Source organism: Protopterus annectens, chromosome 9.part0, assembly GCF_019279795.1.
Source record: "Protopterus annectens isolate FY-2018-M chromosome 9.part0, PAN1.0, whole genome shotgun sequence".
Classification (NCBI taxonomy): Eukaryota; Metazoa; Chordata; order Ceratodontiformes; family Protopteridae; genus Protopterus; species Protopterus annectens.
The window spans coordinates 1,389,367,178-1,389,388,834 of NC_056743.1; the positions used below are offsets into that span (position 1 = coordinate 1,389,367,178).

General features: G+C 37.6%; 1 protein-coding gene across 1 annotated transcript in view; it reads left to right on the forward strand.

The window, feature by feature from the left end:
* LOC122812084 (uromodulin-like) overlaps positions 1–15,321 on the forward strand; it is a 42,303-nt gene extending 26,982 nt beyond the window's left edge. Inside the window, exons 9-13 of the mRNA XM_044084353.1 lie at positions 3,993–4,241; positions 6,323–6,485; positions 8,151–8,232; positions 8,951–8,986; positions 14,965–15,321. Of these exons, the coding sequence (XP_043940288.1) occupies positions 3,993–4,241; positions 6,323–6,485; positions 8,151–8,232; positions 8,951–8,986; positions 14,965–15,020 (586 nt within the window). The 3' untranslated portion in view covers positions 15,021–15,321. The remainder of the gene's footprint in view (positions 1–3,992; positions 4,242–6,322; positions 6,486–8,150; positions 8,233–8,950; positions 8,987–14,964) is intronic.
* Positions 15,322–21,657: the final 6,336 nt, after the last annotated feature.

Sequence of the window (21,657 nt, forward strand, 5' to 3'; positions counted from 1 at the left end):
GGGTCTCTGTATGTGGGATGGGGGACAGAGGTGGGTGGGAGTAAGTGGCCAGTGCTGGATCTCTGTATTTAGGCTGGAAGGACAGAGGAGGAATGGAATGAGTGGCCAATGCTGGATCTTGGTATGTGGGCTGGAGGGAAAGAGGAGGACAAGAGTGAGTGATCAGTGCTGGATCTCTGTATGTGGGCTAGAGGGACAGAGGTGAGTAGGAGTGACTGGCCAGTGCTGGAACTCTGTATGTGGGCTAGAGGGACAGAAGAGGATAGGAGTTAGTGGCCAGTGCTGGATCTCTGTATTTGGCCTGGAGGGACAGAGGAGGATGGGAGTGAGTGGCCAGTGCTGGATGCCTGTATGTGGCCTGGACGACAGAGGAAGAAGGGAGTGAGTGGCCAGTGCTGGATCTTTGTATGTAGGCTGGAGGGATAGAGGAGGATGGGGATGAGTGGCCAGTGCTGGATCTTGGTATGTGGGCTGGAGGGACATTGGAGGATGGGAGCAAGTGGCCAGTGCTAGATCTCTGGCCCTTTCTTTCCAAATAAGCAATATTACAGAAAATACATCAGTTAAGGATATGAGAACATTTACATACGAAAGACAGAATGAATGATTCTTTCTCTATTATAATGCAGTTTCAGAGGATTCCCACTAGACACAGTCCCTTCTGTCCACTTGGTTACACCTACATACTTTCTAAGTGGAATTCTAGCAGGCTAATAGTTTGCTTCTCTTCTGTCCTCTGTATTTCTGGTAGCTCCTACCCAACTTTACTTTATCTAATGTATTTCATTTTGTCCACATCCTTCATTAATGCCATATTGGGTCTAGAACCACTGGCTACCTGTGCTCTTCTTCCACCCTGGTTATTCAGTGTTTTGTCTATTTTTCTCTCATTATGCTTTGTCCATTCTCCTCGGGTCAATTCAGAGCTTAATCTCTCAATCAGTGGGTCATTAAGCCATTTGTCTTAAAACATTTCTAATGCTAAGAAACAAACTTTTAGACACCATTTTCTTATGATATTTCTCATTTTACAAGTGTAGGTTTCAACACTTTACCTTCATAATTAGTGACAAAGTAAACATAATTAGAGGAAAAAGGCCCGAGATCAGGGCCACATTTTAGATAATGACAGTATTAACTGAGATATTTTCAAAAGAGTCCAATTTAAGGAGGGACAGAGCAAAATACTGAGCCAAAATTAAGGGGTGTCCTGACTGACAAATTAAGGACTGTTGAGATGTACTATGTTTACAAGTTAGTAACAGTTACCATGCATTCTCATTTAAGGTTTACTTGGCAAATGATATCTGAACAAAGGACTTCCTCTACCGATGTGCCAGACATCTGTGTCACAATGGAACATCACCCATGCAACAAAGAGTACAGAAGGTTCCTCACTGTTGTGGTTAAATTTTACATATTTTACTGTAAAAGCCACAGTGTCAGTGACTGAAAAAGTCCATATTGGATCAGTGTACTTATTTGATTTATAAATTAAAAAAATTAATAGAAATGAAATCCATAATGATCAGAAATTGATCATTCAATAGGTATGTCAAGTGTATTACTATCTTAGGCATGCCTGATCTGTTAGAATGGATGAAGTGGCCATTTGGTTAAAACAACTAATGTTTGACATCATGGATTCATCCACTAAGAAATGTTTTTCATCCTACTGGCTAAAGCTTTGTCCTAAATATCCTTCCTGCCACTGCAGCTCAAATTTATATCCCCAGGATTACTACTACAGTGCCATACATAGCAATAGTAATGGACCCAAAGACTCTGAAACCACTTAGATTGGGTAGTGAAGCCAACAATTAATCTGCATGCCTTCCCCCAGTGCAAACTCTATAATTAATTAGCCATTTTCCCCTTTGTTTTGGTCCTCCTACAAGCAGTATCTACATGTTTTTTTATTACTGCGACCAGCATGTTTACTCTCCTGTCATCAAAGACACTATTTTTGGATGATGCATCTAAGCACGCAGTCAGGGGATATGATATTACTAAATCCAGACAGAGTATAGATATGAAGGAAACATTTGCATGGGCTTTGGTTGATATGGAGGGAGTAGAATTAGAGGAAATGACTGACTTTCCTTTCTTAATTTGACTTACATGGAATTTATTGTCCACAAAGTTCATTTTAGCATGGGTGGAGGCGGCTGAATATTATAACTGCATAAGAGAGTAGAAAAGAAGCCTTGTCAGCTGTATCCATGTCAGTTATGGAAGGCATTGTTCTGTGTGTGTGTGTGTGTGTGTGTGTGTGTGTGTGTGTGTGTGTGTGTGTGTGTGTGTGTGTGTGTGTGTGTGTGTGCATTTATTTTTATTACATGGATAAGTTAACTGATGCTCAGTCCCCTGTCAGCCATGACCCAGGCCAAAAACATACAGGCAAGCAAAAGGTATACTACATTTTAAAACGTACAAGTATGAAATAAAACAGAAGCAGACAGACAAAAAGGCTGCATGTATCTTGTTCAGAAAAATAAACAATGCAAAAGGTATATTTTAGAACATGTGAGTGTCAAGACATATAACGCAGACATCACTAATCATAATGTAATCCTAATGAGAAGAGGAAAGTAAATTAAGTAGAAATAAAGAAGAAAATGTAATGAGGAGTATTACATGTCTGCTTAGAAGGACAGTTCTAATATCGACAGTGTGTTTGGGGAGGTTGCAGAGTAAAAAAAATATGGAAGAGTGATACATGGCATGAGCAAAAGAACTATGGAGGAAAAGCTTGTGAAGAAAGTCCATATAAATGCAAAAGTGAAAGGCTTATGAAAGACCAGCACAGCATGCATGAATTAGTTTAGTAAATAAACAAAATAGAGGCTTTTATGTTAGGGGTTGACAGAATGAACAGAGCAAGGAAAAGGTCAATAAACAGTTAAATAAAGAGAAAACTGAAGGGAAAAGAGCCATGAAGACCCAGTCATGTGGGATGACGTATGGAGTCTTCAAAGGCAGTGTTTTTAGGAGGATCCAAGCTGTATAGCCTTTGATCACATCTAAAAAATAAATAAATAATTTGTAGGCATAGGAGACAAAAAAGAGGTAGAAAATTACCAGACAGGGCCATTCTGCGTAGATCACTAAAAGTTAATACAAGTTTAGTAAGGATAGACTACAACCCCAAAGAGATACTATATACTTTCTAGATGATATGAGTCAATGCAAGAAGCAGAGCGGCTTTACCTAGTTCCCATCTATGTCGAAGCTCCCTGAATTTACTGCAGATATCTCCAGAACCTGGTAATAGCAGCACAGTACTGTAGTATCTCTCTAGCCTACATTGTGAGAACTACTGAAGAAAACTGAGGCATGAGACAGATCAAACTACTTTCCATTTCACATTAGTAACCCTCAGACGGCATAAGCAATTCTGTCATAACTAAATTTCAAGGGACAATGTAATTCCACTAGAACTCAAAGCCAGCAAAAGTGGAGTGCAATTCCAAATATTTTAACCCCCCTAACACACACACACACACACACACACACACACACACACACACACACACACACACACACACACACACACACACACACACACACGTACACACACAGATCTCAAATAATTAAATACTTTTTAAAACCAGATTGGTCAAAAAGCTTGTGGCAATGTATGCAGTCTCAGAGCAAGTTGAGAAAGTTTAGGACGAGTGTTACTTTTAATAAGGTTACAGCTTCTGAGAGTATTATAATTAAGTAGATTAAAAAGAAAGGAAAAAATCAAGGAAAATACTCCCTTCACATGGTATATAAATGTGAATTTGTGAATTCAGCAATAGAATAATTAAATAAATAAGGAAATCTCTTTTAACATACATTGATGTCTCATTACCTCTTAGTCTTAATTTTTATCATGATCTGAGTTACATGCAAGATATTGACATAAGGTGAAAATAATCAATTTTTTTTTCATTCATATATATTTTTACCACAACAACTGAATTACTTTTGTCTTACTATTTCAGCTCTACAACACTTCAATCTCTTAATGGTTCTGGAGTCTACAGAGCTGTGATGTCTCTTTTCAACAGTTCTGCTTTCACATTTCCCTATACAAATGGTCCTATAAATGTGACTGCAGGGACAACAATGTATTTTGGAACATTTCTTCTGGATGCTTACAACACAACCCTTGCTTTAGTGACAGATTCCTGCTATTTCACTGCTACCAACAACTCTGCCGATACCACTAGATATACACTCATGCAGAATGGGTAAGTAACACTTCAGATACGACATTGTTGATGTAGGAAAGCATAACTAATAAAGACAGCCGTGCTGTACAGTCTAAAATATGAAAATAAAAATAAAATCAACTGAAATGCATGAATTCATTTATAAATTTACTAGCAACTACATGTATTTTCTTCTAGATCTTGTGAAGTACAAAAACATAAATTATGGGTACACAAGACAAAACAAGGCAAGGCAAAACAAGGCAAAACTGCTGTATGTTTAAATCTACTTTACTATTTAGTTATTAGAACAATCTGTCAGATGTTGTTGTTCTTCTTTCAGCTTTTCCCAGTTAGGGATCACCACAGCAGAACTCTGGTCCACTAATGATTGGCAGTAGATTTTTATGGTGCCAAGGTGCCAGCCCAACGCCCAACCTTCAGCCAAGGCACATCCATACACGCATATCTTTCAAACACCACTTGACCGTGGGGAGGACATGCAGACTCCACACAGAAGGCACTCCAGCTAAGAATCGAATGGGAGAACCCCTTGCTGTGAGTTAACAATGCTACCACTGCACCACTGTGGCAGTCTGTCAGATACAAGGCTTAATTATTTTGTCCAGCACTGATACTTCAGAATCTTGAATCTTCATAACTGACGCATTGTTTTTCTACTGCATGATAGTACAGCAGTGCATTGTTAGGTAGGTCCCTTGTGATAATGGGCAAAGCCTCTGGGCTGTTGGGACATGGTCACTGCATGGAGCAATGAGGAGTAGCATGAAGAACTCATAATATAAGTGCTGAAGGCACCTATTCCCTAAATATATCCCCTTTGCAAGAATTTGCATTCATGCTGTATGTTGCATAATGTTCCCATGATGGAGGAAGTAGAATGGCTGCACATTGTGACTGGCATGTTAAGGCTGTAGGTGTTGTCAGTATTTTGTGCTGTGAGTCAAATACCACATTAGCAAAGAAATCAGGTATTTAGCCATTTGATACCCCCAGATGATCCTTCAGCTTCCTGAAGGTGTCAGAGTGCAGTGTAGATTACACTTTTTCCATGATAACAGCCTAGCTAATTTGAATGTGATTCTTAATATCAGTGTTCAGTGATGATATCTGTCTGAATTATTACATCTGTGAAGAAACTTCAAACCAGGACTGATCAGACATGTTGTAATTATTGTAAAGTTAGCATGTAAGCAGAGGTTACATACTTATAACATTTGATTGTTTGTTTATTTCTATACCCAGTAATATTTTAATTTTGCATTAGCTTTATCTACTTCATGTATGTTAGTATACACGGTTTATTCTATCGTAAAAAAAAATCTAAATTGTGAAAAATTCATATGAGCATGCCAAACATTTTTTTTTTCTTTTTGGGGAGGGAAATTTAGATTTAGGTCAACAAAAGGATGTCTCTCTCCACACCTCCTAAATGATGATACAAACTCCAGAACAAATTACATTTTACTGCAACATTATTAAGTTTCCAAGTACACTGGATATTTGGTCAGCTAGTCTTCTTTAATGAACTGTCTGTGCAAATTCATTTAGAAAGACTATTCATATGGATTTGTTTAAAAAGACAGTTACTTCAGCTGAAAGAATCCACTCTGAGTACAAGCATTATTTTTTACTTTCATGGAAAGTCATTTCAAACTTGTACATCATTTCCCAATTTAAGTGTTTTTTTTTTTTTTTATATTCTGCTGTGTACCAGCATATGCCATTCTGTAAATCTGCTGAGTGTTGCCCACACGCACAGTGTTATTTAAGATTATTTTCTAATTACATGACATGATTTATACTTTTATGAGGAACTCACATTACCAGCAGGTAGCATATATACTGTGCTACAAATATGTGCATTTGAAAAGGGTATGGGTTATGGAGATTGTCAGTCATTTCATAAATGAACATCATCATCATCACTATAGGTTCAGAAATATTAAAAATGTATAAAAAGGCAAGAAATAAAAAACAAGTGAAGAATATGTTGAACAGTTTTACAAAACATATGACATTTACTGATTATTCAGCATCGTGTCACCATAATGTAAAAATCAATTCATTCTCACTTCAGATTGTGATTTTTTTTACAGTTGTTCTGTTGTTTCAAGTTCTGCTTTCCAAATAATAGAAAATGGACTGAGTACTCAAGACCGTTTCAGTGCGCAGACCATAAAATTTGCTAATTCAAAAGAAATGTACCTATTTTGCGATGTCCATATGTGTGACAAGACCCATGTTGCAAGCTGTGCACCAGTAAGTTTTCTTTTTTTTTTTAATTTCTGTTCATTGTCATGCAGTATAATGTAATTTAGTATAACTTAACAAATCTGACTGTCACACATTGTAATCTCAACTGCACATATTGAAAATCATAAGATATGTTCTATGCTTAGTGTTTAAGCATATACTGTGTGGGGTAATTTTGTAACAGTAATTAAACTCTACAGCATTGAATGACAGTCTTCAGATGTAACTAAATTCATTTATTTTTTAAAAAAATGTGAAATAAGCAGCATGTTCAAAAGAACATGAGGTCAAATAATGTCTTTAAATATTATGCAAAGTTCATACATTTTATAACTGTTTAATGGCATTTTGTTAGACTGTGCACTTATTTAATCTGTGTTTCTTTAAAGACTGCATTTCTATTTATCCACAGTCATAGTGATAGAATAAATACATAGCTGCAGAAGAAGCATTTATTGTGCAGTACCAGGATCTGCCATATCATTAAAATTTATATATTTATCATCAGGATACTTTTCATCAGCTAACAGAAAAATTTAAACCACATGAATACTAGCCACAACTGTACTGGCAACAACTTACATGTCTGAAAATGTATTAAAACCAAAATCAATGGTAAAGGTATAATCAGACATCAAGATCTACTTGCTTGTGAAAATTCATGGTTTGAGTATTCCATTGCTCCTTCTAGAGTGGTCCGCATGTAATGTCTGATAAGTTACAACATAGTTTTATATTCAGTTGCAGTCTAACTGTGCAAGGAAGCCAATAAATAACATGAAAATACAACATACTGGGCATATGGAATTTATGTTTGGAAAGTTGTTTTGCAGAATAGTCATATCCAATGAAATGAAGATAAGTAAAATAATAACTTTCTGATTACACACTTAATCCATTTCAAGATTGTAAGGAAGCCACAGGCTATCCTATCAGTCACTAGGCACAAGGCAAAGGAACTAATCCTAAACTTATATACTGTCCCTCTCACTCAGCACTCATCCCTTTGAGCAAACTGGAGGAATACCAAGTCACCTAGGGCACATTTTTAGCATGTGAGGAGACACCAGGTCACCTAATAAAAACCTATGTGGACATGTCATATTAACCACTGTAATGCTGTATCATTTTGCAACCTTCTAGGAAAAACACATATATATAGACACATATATACAAAACATCTCAATTTCACATTTTTTACATTTTAAAATTATAATGTCTTCCAAATACATACATTTGGGTTAAAATCTGTTGTTTGAAAGTTCTTTTTTTGGAACACATTAAAGAGTAACTATGAAAGCTGCTCCCACACCATTAATCTTAATTATACATAGCAAAGAAATTATCTGTGCTTAAGTTAAAAAGTAATGCTTTCTTAATGTGATTCTTGAAATACCTTTTTTAGATGTTATTGTTTTTGTTGTTTTTTTTTTTTTTTTTTTTTGCATTTGCATCCCAGCTGTAGTTAGACATTGATGAATATACATATTACATACTATAAATAAGAGCCGTTATTACTTTTATAGGCTACTGCAAAGCAACACGATTCACCTGTTCAGCAAACTGATTCAGAGCTTAGCATATTTCCTTTCCATTAAAGTAGGGAAGGCTACTGTAGCACATATGAAAAGTCTGTGTAGTGACACACTGTTTTATCTTTGTACATTATAGACATGTTCCTCTACAAGAAGTGGAAAATCCTCTGACACTGAAGGAAGCCAGACATTAGGCATCAAATTGTTGTTTGGTGATGGTAAGATAATTTCTGTACTAGAATTATTCGCAAATTGTTACACCACATTGTGAACAGAAGAGTGTACATCTTGCCTCAAACCCAGACAGATTGGCAACTTGTTTTTTAAAGAAGGAACAGCTCGTTTCATTTCCAGAGGTTGTAAGTTTTTACTAAGCCCAGAATGTATGGCATTGTAATTGTCAGCAAGAGAATACAAACTTGTCACATCAACCTGTAGAAATGTAAAGGTAAAGCTGTCTTATTGGTATAACTAAGTGTTTGCGTAATGCACGTATGGCTGCTGCACGACTCATGAAATGACACATCCAAACAAAAGTAAAAGCCAGCAGTAAAGGTGGAAACCCACAGTTTAATACAAATAATAAAAAAATCACATAACAAGGTAGAGGGAAATAAGCCCAACTACCTGCCCCAAACCGGTTTAGGCTGTAATAGCCTTCCTCAGTGAGTAAACTGTGTAAAATGTACCAAACAGATTTAAGATGTATAGTTTTAAAACTGAACACGAAAAACTAGAATGAGAATGCAAGATTTTTAAAGTGTAGGCTTATATTAGCAATTGTCATTATTTTTCATATGCTAAACACAACAGAAGTTAAAGAAAATGACTGTGGAAACTGTTTAGAATTCATTGTATTTTATAAAGAAATGAGATTGTTGTTATCATAGAGCTGATTTGTTGTATTTAATTCTCATTTCATCATTTCCCTTTCAGACACACCAAGCTCAAGTGCTTCAGCTTATCCTAAAGGTAACATCCATCATCTGAACATATTGTCACTGTTTATTGAATAATATTGAATATCATGCAGATGTCAGGGTAATTTCGTGTGTGACCCAGAATGACAAACATATGACTGATGTGATTTATAAATTGTACAGTATACGCCTCAAAGAACTTTAGTACAGTTTGTCAACAAAATGTGGTGAGAAAGCTATACAATGAAAAAAGAGTAACAATGATTACAGGAGATAAGAAATCATTACCACCAATGTTACTTGCATCATAAAGATATTTACTAAACATTCATTAAATGAAATGAATAACAAGAAAAGGAGATGTGAACAGCGAAAGATGTAAGATGAGTTCTATCAGGGGGCTAGCTGTCTATCAGAGGGGCTATCTTTGCCAACTTTACAAGGGCCCTGAGGATTCTTAAACCATTCAAATAGGAGAATGGCATGGTGGTGACCCATGCTGGAGTAAACAACATGGTGTGCAAAACCTTAAGGGATATGAGGATAGGCATGACAAAGCTCTCTATGCATGTCACAAATTCAGGAAAGACCTTAGTAGTAAGTGAAAACCTCCTATCACAAAAAATGATACAGAATTATAAAGAAAAGATGATTGGCTTTAACAACTGTTTGAATACCGGATGTCATTTTAGGGGGTGTCCAGTAAGTGTTAGCATGGGATGGGATAAGATGCTTTACAGTCATACTTGCTCCACCAGTGATGGCTTGCACCTCTCATTCCAAGCCTTGAACATGCTACTGCAAGATTTTTCTATCTACCTTTGGTCTTTTTTAGGCAGGATCCAGATGATGGACCTCCCAACCCAACTTCCAAAACAAATCAGCATTGCACCATGTCAAGGTAGTTCTACTAATTGTTAGACATCTAAACAACAAACTGATGGACCTTGAGGCCCTCCTGCATTTGGAACACATCCATGTATGTGTTGTTACAGAAACTTTAAGTGCCCAAAAAGCACTCCCTCTGTGCTTACCACACATTTATACTTGATGGAAACTGTGGTGATGCATCCTTGTTTGTTAGAGACCACATTAGTTTGAGACAGATACGTAGAGACCCTCAAGCAATATTTATAGAGATTCAAATCATGCTAAATAAGTCACCACTCTAGTGGCATAGAGGAATGAAGCATTCACTATGGACCACTTGACCCAGGTTCAAATAGTAGTCCGAGTCACTGATTGAGCAGAAGGTGAGGAAGGGGGTGGGTACTTATGTGTATGTTCCCTGTGGTGATTATTGGTGAAGGCTCAGGATGCTGCACCCTGGGGAGTAGCTTAAGGAACAGCATGGGTGGTGGGTATGTTTGCCATTGCACTCTTGCCCTTCGAGCATCATAATGCAACTGTACTGGGGGAGAGGGTAAGGAATAATAGAAAAAAAAACAGAGGAATGGTGACAGCCAAGACACCAAGGATGCCTTAGGCTCCATGACCAGCCCTAGTAAAAATTGGAGAAAGTCTGGAGGGTTCAGAAACAGTTGATAGATCTGGTGTGGACATGGGGCACTGGGTCAGTTGTTGGCTGTAGGGTGATGCAGGGATAAAAAAAATTAATAAATAAAATCATACTAATTTAGATTAGCTATTAGTTCATATCATTCTACAGAGCCTCTTCTGTGTTCCCAGAAACTCACACAATGCATCTAAATATTCATGATGAGTAGGAACACTGCCTCAATAATTTTACCTACGTAATGATAGCTGGATACACAGAAACATTTTTAGATTTTATAAACAATAACTCCCTAGACCAGACTTTTAATGAGCCCACTAGAGAACAGAATATACTTGACTTGGTCATAACAAACTTAGCATCTATATGTACCAACCCCAAGGTATCCCCTCACTGGTCAAGTCAAACCACAAACTAGTAACCTTCTCCATCAAAATCTCCAAGCCTTCAGAAAAAATATCACAGAATTCAAAGGCTTTAAATGTACAAAACTCTTGCATCTCTATGATGAAGTCTCTAAATTCAAGTGTAACGGTATTGCCCACAATGCTGATGCTGCATGAGTTATTCAGACAAGTTGTACTCTCACCCGGACAAATCTATTAGACTGACAGATCCAACTAGACACAAGTGAATGGGGAGATTTTAAAACAAACCAGCATTTTGGTCCCAAAGCATTGATAAACTATAACATAAAAGAAAGAAACTCCTAAACCTACATACACCAGAATAAAAGACACCAGAATTAAGCAGGACATCAAACAGTTAGATAAGAAACTAAAAAAGGTGTAAGAAAAATGAAGGTGTCCCATAAACTCACACTAGATATAGAAGCCAAAGGCAACTGTAAGTCCTTTGCTTATGTCATAAAAATAAGAAATAACTCCCAAAATTGCTCATAGCTTATTCATAATGGTACTATCTATTCTGAGCCAGTAGATATTGCCAACATACTAGCAAATAAATTTAGTGCCAGCTTCACCTCTAGAGATGGCTATTTTAACCCACCTATCCATGTTAGAATCAAGCCACCAACTATCATGAAACAATATGCACTGGAGGTATACTCCAAAACAGTGAATACTTCATCCATGGTATCTGACAATGTGCCCAGCTAACCAATTAATAGTGCTAAACAAGCATTGGTGGACCCACTCTTCAACCTGAACCTAGGAAATAATTTTTGCCCATGGGAATGGTGCAGAACTGTTGTGATGCCACTCCACAAGGATGGCCCTACCACTGACCCTAGGAATTATAGACATAAGAGCCTAACAAGTCTTATATACAAAGACATGGAATGTTTTATAACTGTCTTAATCAGCAATGATATCAAAAGCCTCATCAGACTTGACTGCAACAGTTTGGCTTTGTCAAGGATAGATCCTATCTAATGCATCTTATTAAGATCACTCAGAAGGTTAGTCAGGCTGTAGGCAAGCTGTCCACATAGTTTACCTTGACCAAGCCATGGCATTCAGTACCATACCATAAGCAAATATACTTTCACCAAGTCAAAGCATTCAATACCATACCACATGCAAATATTAATAAATAAAGGGAAGGTGCCACAAATTGATCTGTATGTGTTAACTGGTTAGCCAACTGGCTTAGAGACTGGTCAAATACAGTGCAACTACAGAGTACATCTATCTAGATCATGATGACAACAAGAGAATTCCTCAGGGATTTCTTCTGGGACCTCTGCTATCCAGCATCTACTTCTTAGATCTTCACTTATCAAACAAGATATTTGGTTAAGAAAGCTCACTGACAGTTGTAAGCTGGGAATCATCTTCCAATCCCCTTCTAAAATACAGGCACTCCAGCAGTAGCTTATAGTTGTTAATAGCTGCTCTACTAATAATGGGCTCAAGCTCAATGTCGAATAGTGCAATACTGTAGCAATTGATAAGCACCCCCTAACGCCAGCTTACAGCATAGAAGGCACAACACTTCAAAAAGAAAAGGTTGTGAGACACCTTGGTACTTGGTAGAAGGCTCCTTCATGCATAATCATAACATTGTAATAGCAGTTAGGAAATCATTTTACCTCGCATAGTTCATAGCAAAAGGAACTTCTTCCAGATCAAAAGAAGTCCTCACCCCCTTGTTCTCCATACTGATTAGACCCATCAATGAGTACAATTCCCCTTGGGGATTTACCTTGCTAAGCATAACAAGCAACTAGAAAGACCCTAGAAGTTTATAACTATAAATGGGAAAAAAAACATGTACTTAATAGATCTGAACTACAAAGAAAGACTACAGGCTTTCAATCTCTATAGTCAGTTTCGTATAGACTCCCAAGGGCAATCTGTGCCTTGCTCATAGGGCAGTTAGGGACTCAGAAATCCACAAATAAATCAAAGATTACAGGTAACACAAGAGCCAGAGATTAAAATCTACTCCAGAGAATAAATAAGCCAAGGATGAGGAAGAGATTTCTCATGCAATGTCTACCCCTTCTCTGGGACAAACTCCATCTCCAGGTTAAACAATGTGATGGCTTACTGTCGGCATTCTGAATTCGCTTTGGTCGACCATGCAGAATGTTGACCTGAAATGCTGAATTTGGCATATTGAAAAGTAAACCAAGGTGAAAATGAATACATCAACATCCGTAGTTCGATGTATTCAACATAGCAGGAGGTGGCATCACTCACCTCCTGCTATGCACATTAACATACTGTTACCCTACAGTAAATGGTACATTCATTCTACTGTTTTGCAGGGGGGCTAAACTCCCTGCACCCCCCATGTGGAGGGCTGTGCCCCCACCAGCCTTGCACATTAAATACATCAACTCTGAGATTGCACTGCAGTGAGGAAATGGGCTAATTCCCTTTTCCTCACTGAACCGCAATCTCCCTGCACAATGTTGAGCTCAGATACTTGAACTACAGTACTCATTCACTGTAGTATACTCAATACATTTTGGTTCGACATTCTGCAGACTTGAAAACAGCAATTCGACCACATGCCGGTCGACCGATGCTGTTTTAAGGTTTTCAATGTGACATACTATTTGTCTTTATAATGGAGCTGAACTGCTAGGTGGGTATTCAAAAGTTCACCCTTGGCATGACTGCCCTGGTTGCCCTTGAAAAGGACTACTAACAAGGCAGATATGGCCTCACAGTTAAGTTACCTTGTATGTCCCATAATCCTATGATTCTATTAAAATTGAAAAAAATATTAAAATTAAAGTTGAAAAAATATGATAGTTTACAAACAAGAAACATGATGTTACAGCAGAAAATGTGGGTTCTGTGAGACCTGCTCTTAATAATACCCTACACTGTGAATAAACCTATTGTAAATATAGTTTTGTGGCATTCATTCCCATGCCTGTGTAAATTCTGAAACAAGTTTAATCCATCTTCTCCTGTGATTGGTTGTTCAAAGTATCCTCAGACCTCTTTGTGACTTGTCTTCTTTGAAAACAGTAATTTTCTCATCAAAATGAAACTTTCATACCCTGTCCTTAGACTGTGTGTTCTTGCTCCTTATTTTAATTAGATGCTAAGCTTCTGAATTTTATTGCTTCATGTAAGGGACCTGAAAATGTCAGTGCTGTGCACCAGCACTCTGCTTCTCTTACACAACAATTAAACTCACTTTTTGGCATGTAAGATGCTTCCCAAAAGCATAATCAATATGCCCTCAAACTGTGACCTCTTTTTCATGTATTTTTTAATGTGATAGACAACTGGACTGTATGAGTTTTGTTAGCAATTTTTTTCTGTAACTATATGTTTATTTTGCAGTTTTCTGGTTTATAATATTATATTTCATTCCAAGGTAATACAATCAATAAGGAACTCTGCCACTTTAATATCTTGCTAATACTTTAAGGTTCACAGATTCTGCTGATAATTGGATGGTCCACTTCACCACACTGTAGCTATCCCAGACATGTGGCAATGATAAAAGTCATCCTTTTCATAAATTCTAGCATGCCATCTCATTACGTTGTCCGAATCCATTCAGTACCATAGATGTATCTGAGTGCCATAAATCAAAAATAAGTGCCTGACATCTTCTCACATTCCTTACATTTGTAAAGAGTGTATGCATGAACATTTACACAGCATCTTAGTTGCTCAGTCATGCAAAATCTGAGACTTTCAGAAGCTGTGACACATTACTAGAAAAGTCCATCTGTGACTCTAGCTACTAGTTAGCATTACAAGTATAAATCAGTCATTTATGATCATAATTTCCATGAGCAGCTCATCTCCTTCTAGCCATAGCATCTTTGTTATGCATACTGTAAGCAAGGACGGCAATTCCACTTTTTGTTTTAAAATTGCCAGTTATGCAGAAATCAAAAAAATATTACATCTAAATTGTTTAATGCAGATCACCTAATCTCACAGTGTCATTCTAAGACACCTAATCGAACAGTGTCATTCCATTCCTTTAGTTTTCACAGTTGCCTTAACCCATTTTAAGTCACCTTTGTTATTTCTAAGAATTCTAACAGTGAATGTGTATTTCTTTTATTGCAGGTGTCCAGTGGATTTTGGCCATCTTTTCCGCACTTGTGTTGCTGGGCTGGAACTGAATTTAAAATAAGGACAAATGACAATGGAATGAAGTATCTGGGAAACATATGAAGTTATTTTTTGCTGCTATTCTCTACGTCTCTGATTAAACTACAGACTTCTGCAATGATTGTTAGACTTTTTATTATTTATGCATCATTATACAGAAAACATTTGTATACAAAAAAATGCGCACACAAATCCAGAAAGAAGAAATGTGCATTATTTATCAATGTAGGTAAGAGACTGGTCTTAATGCTGTTCACAGATAACTGTATGTTTTAAGAATCATACAACTTAAATAAACAATCTTTCTAAGCAGTCTATTTTTACTTTTTATTTGTTTTGGCCTGTTACTAACTACATTTTGTACTATCAGTTTCAGTATTTGAATCTACATTGTAACAGAGATGATGAGCACTAAATGAAAGATACCCTGCAAATCTAACTTTGATTCCTGACATATCTATTTGCAGATAATTTGATTTTGAGAAGTGAGTTAAACCTAGCATAGAAGCTTATAACCCTTTAAAGCTGACACTAGTGCCAAGGTGATTTTTCAGAAAAGTTGTAGATAACACTAATTTGTTGCATTACCTGACTATATTGTAATTACCTTTATGTCACCATTTTAAGATCCAACAACTCTTGTAACATTAGATGTTGAACAGAATGAGTGTTCATGAAGAAAACAAAATCACCTGCAGGTTATTATTTTATGGGGCTCTGCCTATTTGTTCAAAATGTAGATATTACCAGTTTATGTAAACATAGAGGATTATCACTGGGTCACTAATCATAACCAGCTTATTATGTGTTTGAGACATAGATGCCAAGAAATTCTCCTCGAGAGTGAAGCTTAAGAGGTGAATCTTGGCATATGTGTTGAGAACACATAATTAAGGATTATGATTGGTGACCTAATCATAACTGTTGTCAGTTCATGGAGCTATACTTTCTCCATGTACTACTGATTACAGAAAAAAAATGCTAATTGTTTGGCTGGCTTTCAAAGCCATAAAGCACTAAGTGAGAACTGTCAGAAAGAGAGCGTAGCTCCGTCTATGTTTGCACTCATCTCCTATGCCTTTCAACTGTCAAGATTTCTGCAGAATTTCCAGATTTTTACCTCATATTTTGGGTCTATTCTCATAAAATCTGTGGTTTTCTGACAGATCACTGAGAACTGAAGTCAACGACCACATTACCAGCTGAGGCAACATGGACAAACAAATTGTCTCTTTTAACAAGAACAAAAACCACTAACAAACTTGTAAACAATAACTGCAACAAATGCTGAAAAACAATCACGGGTGGCAAAATATAATCCACTGAGGCAAGTTATAATCCACTGAGACAAGTTTTAATTTCTAAAAAACAAGTTGTGTAAGCGCTTTCGTCTTGCTTCTATGAGCAAGACTTCATCAAACAACCAGAACTAATGTAAAATGCAGCTATTTTAAGTGTAGCTGTTTAAAATATCACATGGTAAACATCAATTAGCTTCTAAAAGCAAAGTACAGCTATTTAAAAACATTTCAATATAAATACAAATACTAACCACGAGGAACTCCAAAACACTGAAAAACACAAAACCTCACAGAATAATCAGAAAGGAAACTTCACTACTGAAATAGCATCCACACTGTTTATTAGCCGCTTTCATCATAGAAGACTTCATCAGAATACAAACATATAATAACTCCACCATATGTAAATACTAACATTCTAATTACATTTAATTATAAAACAATTATTCAATAAAATCCTTTGTTAATGACCTTTGTTAACATACACCCTCCTATTCTTTAAAAAACATTTGATGTTCACTATGTCATTAAGTCCTGGGGGTTTATCTGCTGCCAACTTAATCTGCCAATAAGCATCTCTTTGTTCAAGAACATTTTTTAAGTCCCTACCTCTTAAATCAACCTGTCCTTGTTCAACTACCGAAAAATTTTTTATAGTTAGAAGATGTTAAAGTGATTTGATGCTCACTTATTCTTTCAACTAGTTTCTAGTAGTCATTCCAATGGTTGAAAGAATAAGGAAACATCAATATTATATTATGAAGAAAGACATGAAAAGTGCTTTGTACAAGCACACTTTAAAATGTTCTAACTAGAAAAAGTTAACAAAGGTCATTAACAAAAGATTTTATTGAATAATTCTAAATGTAATTAAGATGTTAGTATTTAAATATGGTGAAATTATTATGTGTTTGTATTCTGATAAAGTCTTCTGTGGCAAAAGTGGTAGACCACGATGCTTTGCCTGAGATGGCCTGCATCTGTCTCACCTGGGCTTCAGGATTCTGGCAAAGGCTCTTGCCTTCCCTATAGTGCCATTTTTAGGAAAAGTGATGAGGTTAAAACTACCAACATAAAAATTTCAACAAAACGCAAATTAAAGGTCATGCTGCTAAACACTAGGAGTCTAAACATGAAACTGCACTCAGTGCAAATATTCCTAACCCTGGAAAATGCTGACATTTGTGCAGTCACAAAACCCTGGTTCAAAGCTGCAGAGAGCACCCCAGTCTTACCTGGTTACTCATCCTTTCATACATTCAGACCCCAAACTGTGGGTAGCAAAGCCAAAGCAGATGGAGTTTCAATATACATTAAAGACATACACATCTCCAGGCTGGTCAAAGAGTATGACTCACAGGAAACACTCCAGGTGCAATTAACTATTAACAAGACCCCTATACAAATCATTGCTAGCTACTGGCCCCAAAATCTGCCCCAAGATGACCAATCTGCCTACCTAGACCTCTTTGAATCTATCAAGATTCAATCCTTTACCCTGATTCTGGTTGACTTTAACTACCCAAACATAGATAGGAAGAACTACTCTTGCCAGAACACAAATGTCCAGAGATTCCTCAATTTTATCAATGTAAATGCTATGGAGCAGCTAGTCAATACCCGCACAAGAGGTGATAATATCTTGGACTTGGTATTAACCAACATGAGTAACCACTGCAACATCCCTGCAGTATCATCTTCCCTATTAAGATCCGACCATAAAGTGGTCACATTTGAAGTCACCATCTCCCCAACCCCCCCCCCCCCCCTTGCAAGGGTCAATCAAAAAAACTTCAAAGCTGATTACAGCCTTCTGATAGATGGTGTAAACAACTTCACAGCCCCCTCCCCCTCTCTAGGAACTGGCACCAGTATCTAAATCTATGCCAAATTACTATACAAATATTTATATAGGAGGATGGCCTAATGGTTAAGGTGTGTGCCTTGCAAACACAAGGTGCAGAGTTTGAGTCTCACAAGGGATAATTGGCTAGGCTTAAAATGTCTCGCAAGAGCAGTTAACTTAGTACTAATCTATGAACCTATATAGATGCATGGAATCAGGAATACCTGACAGGACTAAATCATCCTCCACATGGAAGAGTAAATCTGTCTGGTGGACAGCTGCAATAAATAAACTCTATAACAAAAGAAAACAATTGCTGTCCAGGATCAAGAAGGAGCAGGTGCCCAATTGGAAGCAATTTCTCCTTAGCCTAAACAAGTAAATAAGAGCACTAGTGAAATCTTCCAAAGCAAACTTTGTGTCCAAATTGACCACATCTACTAGAGGCAATCATAAGGCCTTCTTCACATGTGTCCATAATCTCAAAGGTAGCACCCTGATCTGTTCAGAACTGGTGGTCAAGGACACCACATGCACAAATGCTGTAGAACACCACATATACAAATGCTGTAGATATAGCAAACTTGCTGGCTGACATATTCAGCAAAAAATTCACCCCCTATCTCCCCCATCAGTAAATCAGGGCATTCCCAGTACCTACCCCCTTCCCCTTATATCTAGGGATCAGGTCATCACTACTCTTTCAAAGGCAAAAATACAGCCTCCATGGGACCTGATAACATCCCAGGCTGCATCCTACATGAACTCAGGCAGGAACTTGCAGCACCATTAGGCGCCCTATTCAACCAAAGCCTGAGTACCAGTTTTGTCCCAGCTGAGTGGAGGACAGACACTGTCATCCCTTACACAAAGGTGGAACAACCACTTATCTGGGAAATTATAGAACCATCAGCCTAACTAGCCTGATCTGCAAGGCCATGGAATGGATTATCATCGACCTCATTAACAAGGACATTGGCAATCTCCAAACACTCGATCCCACACAGTTTGACTTCATCAAGGGGAGGTCATGTCTGTTAAATTTGGTCAACTTTTTTGAGACAGTCACTAAAGCCATGCATGAGGGGAAGACAGTGCATACCACCTACCTTGACCTGGCAAAAGCCTTGGACTCTATTCCCCACTTGGGCATAATAGATAAACTCTCTCAACTAGGCATCAATCCATATGTTACCAGATGGGTAGCCTGCTGGCTCACTGATAGATCCCACCTAATCAAAATAGGGGAAGCCACCTCAAGCAGTAGACCAGTATTGAGTGCTGTACCCCAGGGTTCAGTCTTGGGTCCTCTGTTATTTGCGATATACTTTTCTGAGGTACAGGCCAAAACCAGTGGGCTATCAGTGACCAAGTTTGCAGATGACTGAAAGTTGGGAGCTGTCATCAATTCCACTAGTGACATGCACATCCTCCAAGAGGGTCTCACCCAAACAAATGACTGGTGCCAGAAACATGGCCGCAAGCTGAATATAAAAAAATGCATCATCATCCCCTTTGGGGAGAGAGATGTTTCCACAGTTTATCACATTAACAACAATGTTCAAAGTACACAATCAGTCATGAGGGATTTGGACATCCAGATTAATAGCAGCCTGACTTTTGACCACCAGGTTGCTTCCATTGTATGGAAAGCTTTCTACATGGCCCCACTCATAAGTAAGGGTATCTCATCCAGGGACAAGGAAGTCATAACATCCCTGTATTCTTTCCTTATAAGGCCCATTATTGAGTACAACGCCCCATTCAGCATGTACTTCGCAAAGCACATGCAGCAGCTGTAGGGACTACAGAGGTTTTTCACCAGGAGAATCCAGGGCCTCAAAAATCTACTATACACAGATAGGCTAAAAGCCCTATCCCTCTACTCTGTTTCATGCACACTCCTCAGAGGTGGCCTCTGTCTAGCATACAAGGTGATCTCGAACCCTGCTTTGATGGGACTGCTGCATATCCGCAAGTCAAGCTCCACACGAGTAACCCACACATGTGGCCTCAACCTGGTCTGTGACATCAACAGTTTGCTGGTGGGACAGATTTGTGTCCCAGAGACTCCCTCACCTATGGAATAGACTCCCTCTCCATGACAGGTAAAGTACATATTTACCCCTTTTTAAGCACAATCTGGATAACTGGATAGAAAACAGAAAATACATCCCTGGGATAACACCTGTGTCCCTGCTGGACAGGGGCATCACGTGCTGATTTGTCTATGCATAGGCTAAACTCTTGGCTAGGCTTATAAGGGCCTCAGGGCCAATAGCCTAGTAACTTCCTATGATCCTATGATCCTAATAAACAGCGTGGACACTATTTTAGTGGTGAAGTTTCCTTGCTGGTTATTCTAAGAGATTTTGTGTTTTTCAGCAAATTGTCTCTTTTGTTTGCTGGTCAGTACTGGCATATTTGACTGCCTAGCTCAAGTCCTGACCTTAACAACTGAAGCAGAGGGTGCTTAACATTTGTTAAAATCAGGTTTGGAGCTATTGAAGCTGATTTGTCTTTTTTGGAGGGTGGGATCAGAGCATAATTACAGCACTCCATAAATTACATTTTATAGTGTTATCTTTATTTTTATTTTATTTATTTTTATTTTACATTTGTTGACCGGGCTAGTCTAGCTGGATATATGTCCATTTTCAGTAGAGGCCCGGGGAGAAAAGCTCCACACAAAACATGACAATGAAACATATTAATAATAAAAAATAAAAAAATTACAAATTACAATAAAAAAAAAAATTAGTAAATAACATCATCAAATAGGTAAGGCACACCAAATATTGTTGAAAGAAAAGTACTAGGTCAATTTCAAATTTCAAATTTCAATTATCTTGCAAAAGTTATGAACAGAACTCTCAGATGCATACATGTAAACAGCACTGGTGGTGATTATAGGTTACAGGAAATGATTTAGATAAGAGTCTGTATCCTTATGTGCTCAGTTGTGTGTGCATTGTTATATTATTTTGTTATCGTGGGAATGAGAAAAAAAAACTTAATTACTTTTCCTGTCCATCATTGTTCACAATCTCTCCTTCATGGACCTTATATAATCAATTGTATATTCATTCTTCCCCTACAGATGGCATAAGGGATGGTTATAAGCCAAATTATTTAGCACTGCTGAGATATTGGAACAGAACCAAAGACATGCATCTGGAATGTTTCTCCCCGGGCCTCCACTGAAAATAGGCTGTATCCTAGTCAGACTTTCCCAGTCAACAACTGTTAAAAAAAAAAAGAACACAGGGAAAAGGCTTCCTTTCAAAATGAAAGAGTCATAACAATCTCTGAAAAACAAAACATCTCTGATGCACACTGTTAATGATTACACACATTTTAGAACTGTGCACACTTTCGTGAAATATAGTCTGACACAATTTCAAATGTAGGCTGCTTTTGTGAGAGTCGTTTAAAAATAGAAGACATTCTGCAGAGGTGTGCCCAACGATTGTTGCTGATGGCTCACAAAAATAGTGTTTT